The 5,954-nt window shown below is 32.9% G+C and overlaps 1 protein-coding gene across 1 annotated transcript; it reads right to left on the bottom strand.

Annotated features, from left to right (window-relative positions):
- Positions 1-27: 27 nt before the first annotated feature.
- Positions 28-4,937, bottom strand: LOC121131152 (ovochymase-2-like; the record flags this gene model as incomplete). The annotated part of the gene is made up of 3 exons (XM_040726684.1): positions 28-261; positions 319-535; positions 4,729-4,937. Coding segments are annotated over 3 exons (660 nt in total), but the record flags the coding sequence as incomplete, so codon positions are not given.
- Between the last annotated feature and the right edge of the window lie 1,017 nt (positions 4,938-5,954).

Genomic DNA, 5,954 nt, shown 5'->3' with positions numbered 1-5,954 from the left:
TGATCCAATCCAAGTAACGATCAATACGAGTGAACTTTAAAATTCCGTCTCCTTCAGTCTGTTTTGAATGTATTCCAATCAAAGCGCATGATCCATCAACTTTTGCAACTAGCGGCGATCCCCAGTTTCCATTTGAGGAAGTATTAATAGCTTTAGCACACAGCAAATTGGAACTTTGACATTGGTTGTCATTTACAATCTTTGTGATAAGGAATCCTAATTTAGTTTGCGTTGAAATAGTCGGAATATCAACTCCTGTATCTGTAATGCATAAATTTTTGTGATAATGAGATAGTGGATGTAAAATAATCTACTTACATGTTGCAGACGTATCAGTAAAGTCGTGAGTACTAACTTGCGGTAAACAAATAGGGATTAAATTTATATTTGGCTCCATGTTAAATTCCGTGGTTAAAATGACAATGTCATTTTCATGAGTTGTTGAGTTGTAGTCTGGGTGATATGCTTTAGCGTTTATATAATACAATATATATCGCGTTGAGAAGGCTTCACTGTCCACACTTCCTGTTTTAACCTAGGAAAATATATTTTAAAAGTACATTTTTTATACATTGTTAAAATATTTTAACCCGTTTTGAGTTTATTTTTTTTGTCTTTAACAGTGATGTCATCAGGAACTTCTTTTTTTTTTGTGTGTGTGTGGGGGGGGGGATAGGAATGGGCTTGAGTCCCCTTAAAAGTTTTTGAAGCCACCTCAAATTTTTTCATCATATTTCAATATTAATTTATTTTCATCTTTTTGGAGTTAACACACATAGAATTGGTATCAGAAATCAGTCTCAAATTCAACAAGTAGACGTATATAATAACCAAGCATGTTCCCATGCTATTTTTCTAATTATTTGAGGTCATCATTAGTCGGCAGTTTTTCTTAGAAATACAACTTCATCAATCCTCCCCTGTATGCTAATAAACATATATAATAAGTTTATTTATATAAAGTAATTATATAACGATGTTGATAGGTTTATGTTTGTATTATGGTTTTTCTTGTTAAAAAGCATAAACAAACTTTATTTACTTTATTATATTAAGGCCTCTAATGTTTCTCCTAACATGGTATTGACCCTTTCAAGATGAAAATGTCTTAGTAGATTTAAAAGTATATATTGACTCTAATTACCTACTTTATATATGAAATTTTCAACTGATTTTATTCCTTTAAGCTACAAACAACTATTTAAAAGGAATTAAATATAAATAAATCCCAATTCTTATTTAGAAAGGATATACAACAAAGAGTAATAATAAACAAAAAAGAATTGAAAGCATTTGTGACTCGAGGGAGGCAGGTTAACAGAGGAGTGTGAGTCCACTCATTTCTTCCTCTATCCATTCTGGTATTACTGAATTGTTCAACTAGACTCTACGGTATTTATTTTTTATAAACATTAAAAAGAAAACTCGTAATAAGTGTCTCAATCTACATACATGTCTTTGTCGGCTTCTCTAGACATGAAGAAAAGCAGAGGTCCCTCTCTTTCAGTGTTGCTTCCTAGCCTTCTTAACCCTTTCCTTGAACATGCATCTTTGCTCCGATAACTCCCGGCAATCCAAGAAGAGGTGAGAGGACGTTTCACTTCCTCTTTATCGGAATTAAATTTTCTTTCTTCTTCCAGGGAGTGTTTTGGAATTTGTAAAGTGAGAGCCCGTCGCCAATTCGTATCGATACAAGTTCTGAGGTGAGTTTGAAAAGGGTATATTGGAAATACGTTTTGGGTTTTAAAGAGCGGAGTCGTTAGAAGCACTGTCACAAGGAAATAACCGTTTGTTCAACAAATCTCTGGGGTTTTATGGGTTAAACTTCCATTTTTACCAGTCTGGAGGGAACATTTCCATTAGTAAAGGAACCAGGAAGGTGTGGTTGACAACAGCTTTGCTTATCTTTGAAGCTCTGTCAATGTTATGAAAATGTTAATGTTTCAAATGGATACGATTTCATTAAACCATCATTAAACTAGAGAGAACAATTAAATTCCTGGCTTTATCTTATACAAAGCACTAAATAAGAGCAAATTCATTTTGCAATAGATTAAGAGTATGCGTCACTATCAACATATTGATAATAAACTCGTAACTTCTGTTCTGAAGAAAATGAGAAATCAGTGTTGCACTTGGACTCAGGAATTAGTACCATTCAGATACCAGAGAAAATAAGGAAAACTATAAAGGAACATGGAGTTAGTGAAGTGACTAATGATGTTGCTGAAAGAGGTATAACCCTCATGAGTGACTTTGCAACTCGGATTACCACCGACCAAGAGCAGAGAAACTGTTCACTGCAAATTGGGACATACCCAGAAATAAATATATTAGTTTCCAGAAGTCTAATTTAAACCATTAAGAATCAACGTATTTCTAGTATGTTATATTGTGTTGGTTATTGGTATTGAGGTATTAACTGTGCTCAAGGAAAAAATGTATTTTTGGTATATCATTCTATTTTTGTACGCATATGAGTCAAGATAATAAAAACTTAGGAAAATACTTAAGGAAAAATATAAGAAAGAAGAAATTTTCTGGCATCTCCAAAGTATTTTCTATCTTCAGACATTAATTTAGCCCTATCAGATTCATTTTTCACAGCTTGAATTAACACACCAATGTGCAAGCAGTCTTGTGTGATGTTCTCCCTGGTAGGAAAATATCCCAATTCAGTAATTTCCTTACTGAGATCCCCATAATTTTGACTCTCTGACTGACGTATACTTAAGAGGTCTTTTATATGTAGTATATACCGGTTACTAAGGCTTCTGAGGTGAGACATGATTCATTCTATTATCTCATCCGAGTCCTTTCTCGTATTAGCTTTAGTACCAAGTGATTCACGAACAATTTTAAGAATATAGGGAATAGCATTTCAAGTAACATCCCACCCTTGTGTCACTCGGCCACTTAGAAAAATGAATGAGTCTCGAATAATTTTTTCATAAAGGTTTCCAACGGATAATAAATTGTTATAAATCAGTGTCTTCCTCTAGAATAGGGGGCAGGTTGATCTTCAGTCTCATTATTCTCGACTTTGAGGTATTTGGTGGAAGAAGTTCAGGAGTTTGGGTTCTATTGAATTCGTTTAATTTGTTTTCTACAAATCTCTAAGAAGTAACACTATTTGTCCATAAGTTTCACAAAAGTCTAACTCATGTTTCCCAATATCAGTATCCTCATTAAGTGTCTCAGTTGCTTGATGTCCTAATACCGAGGTTTTGGCTTCGATATATTTCGTAATAGACTTTTCCCCCATTTAAAGAAGAGCTTCCAATTTCCCAAGATCGTCTCCTTCCTTATGAATTTCTAGACATGCTAGAATATTGTTCCAAATACGAGTAGAATTTGCTTTCAAACTTCTCCAACAGGCCTTGAGTTTTGTCAATTTGGTAATGGAGATCAGGGATCAATTTATAAAGTAGGTATGTTGCAAAGTCTGAAAAAAGTCAAAAGATGAATTTAAAAAGGGGCTCTCACGTCTTATATGGACTGTTTCTTGCCATAAATACCTCAATTATTAAAATCCATTGGATATTTAATGAAAAATCCAGAGATTCAGGGTCGAAAATTTAATCCGTCTTCTCCTTGAATCGCACGTAATAAGAACTGGTTTCTTAAGACAGGTGTATTAAATATGACGCACGAAGTTTATAAATTATTATCTAACTCAAATTATGCCATTTTACATTGAGGACTGTCGTATTTTGAATCACGAAACCTACAATTCATATATCTGAATTGTAAGAGGTTCAGTGACCAAAACAGAATGAGCATAACGGAAAGATGCCACTCCTCTCATAATTTATTAGCACCTACAAACTACTTCATCTCATAAAAACTGGCACTCTGAATTAATTTTTATATTTTGTTCCCTAATGAATAGAAAAAGGTTCGAGCTTGCTTATGTTTAAAAAAAAAATCTGTATTAATTAGAAGGGTCATGTTTGTCCAAAAAGACGAAGCCAATTTAGAGATAATGGAATAATCGCTATTATTTATTAGCGACTACAAACTTCTTAATCTCATAAAAACGGATTCCGTCAACCAGTTTTCATATTTTGTTCACTAATGAATAGATAAATATTGAAGCTTTGTTAGGTGTTTAAAAAAATTATTTTGTCAATTGCAAGAGGTGATTTTTTGTCCAAAACTGCCATGCAAATCTGCAATTCATTATATCTTCTATTTATTAACGACTACAAACTATTTTATCTCAGAAAAACTGATGCTCTCAGTCAATTTGTATATTTTTTTCACAATTGCAAATAAAAATGAGACATTTTCCTTATGTGTTAAAAATAGTTATACTAATTAGAAGGGTCATTATTGGCCCAAAACGTCAAACCAAGTTCGGAGGTTATTTGAAGTTATTAAATTAAGCTGTATATTGCAACTTTTTCTTGAATTTTTGCAATGTCTATATAGTTTTAAACCCTCTAGAACTTTCATAGGGTAAATTTTTTGTAATGTATATAAGAAAAAGTCATCCAATTTATGATTCAAAAGGGTACATAATTATGGCGTTTTATGCGTCACAAAACTTCTTATCGATAAGCTGTTCAAGAAAAAAATCAAGTAAAAAACAAAATAATCTTTAATTTGATGAGGGGATATAGCTCCACCAGCCCACCTCCTGCGGACACCCCTGCTCAGTGTGTATCATACCCCAGATCACTAAGGAAAGCTAATATATTCAATCTAATAATGATATCTACTTACTACTAGTATTTCATTTTCATATTGTTTTATACAGCTTGCCGCACTGATGACATGATGCTTTGTCAGTATGGCCCCTTCACACTTCACATCATCCTCCTTCCATTTCAAAATGAATACATGCCAGGGATAATCTTCCAATTGAGCAGCTCCGTTTTCTCCCACTGTAGTTTGATTACAAGACTTGGAAGGATGGTTGGAGGTTCCACATTCTGATGTTTACAAAATATATAAGATTTACCAACTAACTTATCAAAAAAATTCCATAAATTCAAATCTACAACAGCATTTGAATCATAGTCAATTTTAAAGTTACAGTTTCCAACAAAACAAGCGTGCCGAATTATAATTTTTTTAATATATATTTTGAGAGATTTAGTGAAAGTGATGGTATTTCAGCTAGTTTGTTCCCCTTCTTCCACATAATTTTGCAATTAATCTACAATAAATTTATTTGTCAGAGTAAAATTTGTGGAAACTACAAATAATCAAACTGCTAAAACTGTCCTCACCTTCATGATTAAGTCAGCCACGGGGAAATACATAAACGTTGTTGTCCTCATCCCAGTGGTAAACTTAACTGTGGAGTTACTATTTGATCAGTACAATCCTTTCATGTGGACTCTTTGGGAAATAGGTACAGTAAATAGAAAATTATACATCCGTGGTCTGTGTGGAGGTAATCTTCAGACCTCAGTCCCTCACTCTTATGATAGTTCAATGTGAGTTCATCTCCTCATCGATGCGATCCACAATTTTAAAAACATTTATAATTGTGTTCAGGGTAGGGATAACTTGGTATGTCCAAATATTTACCTTACTGGATCTCTACCTCTGCGCAGAATAGTATTTCATTTAACTCTAATTATTCTCAATACGGTAATGGAAAATTCTACGGAAAGGAAAATAAAACTTATTAAACAGTTTTATCACTCACAATAACAGGAATTACTTGTTGTTACCAAGGAACAGCTAGCATGGTAGATGTTCATCAATTGAAGATATCTTCCTCCGAAATAGTTAAATGATTCTAATCATTAAAAATATATATATATAAGTTAATTCTTAATTGTCTTATCAGTCTGTGATGCCATATCAAGAAAAATAATTTAGGCAATATACTTAGTTTTACTTCAGTGAAATACTTTTTATTTTACAAATATCCTAAGGGTACGTCTTAAGCGTAAATAGTTTCTTTATTTGACACAATTCAACTTGTTTATGACGAT

Source organism: Lepeophtheirus salmonis, unplaced genomic scaffold (assembly GCF_016086655.4).
Source record: "Lepeophtheirus salmonis unplaced genomic scaffold, UVic_Lsal_1.4 unplaced_contig_18910_pilon, whole genome shotgun sequence".
In the NCBI taxonomy this organism is placed as follows: Eukaryota; Metazoa; Arthropoda; class Copepoda; order Siphonostomatoida; family Caligidae; genus Lepeophtheirus; species Lepeophtheirus salmonis.
The sequence above is the reverse complement of the archived record's forward strand: the minus strand, read 5'-3'. Positions and strand labels throughout refer to the sequence as shown.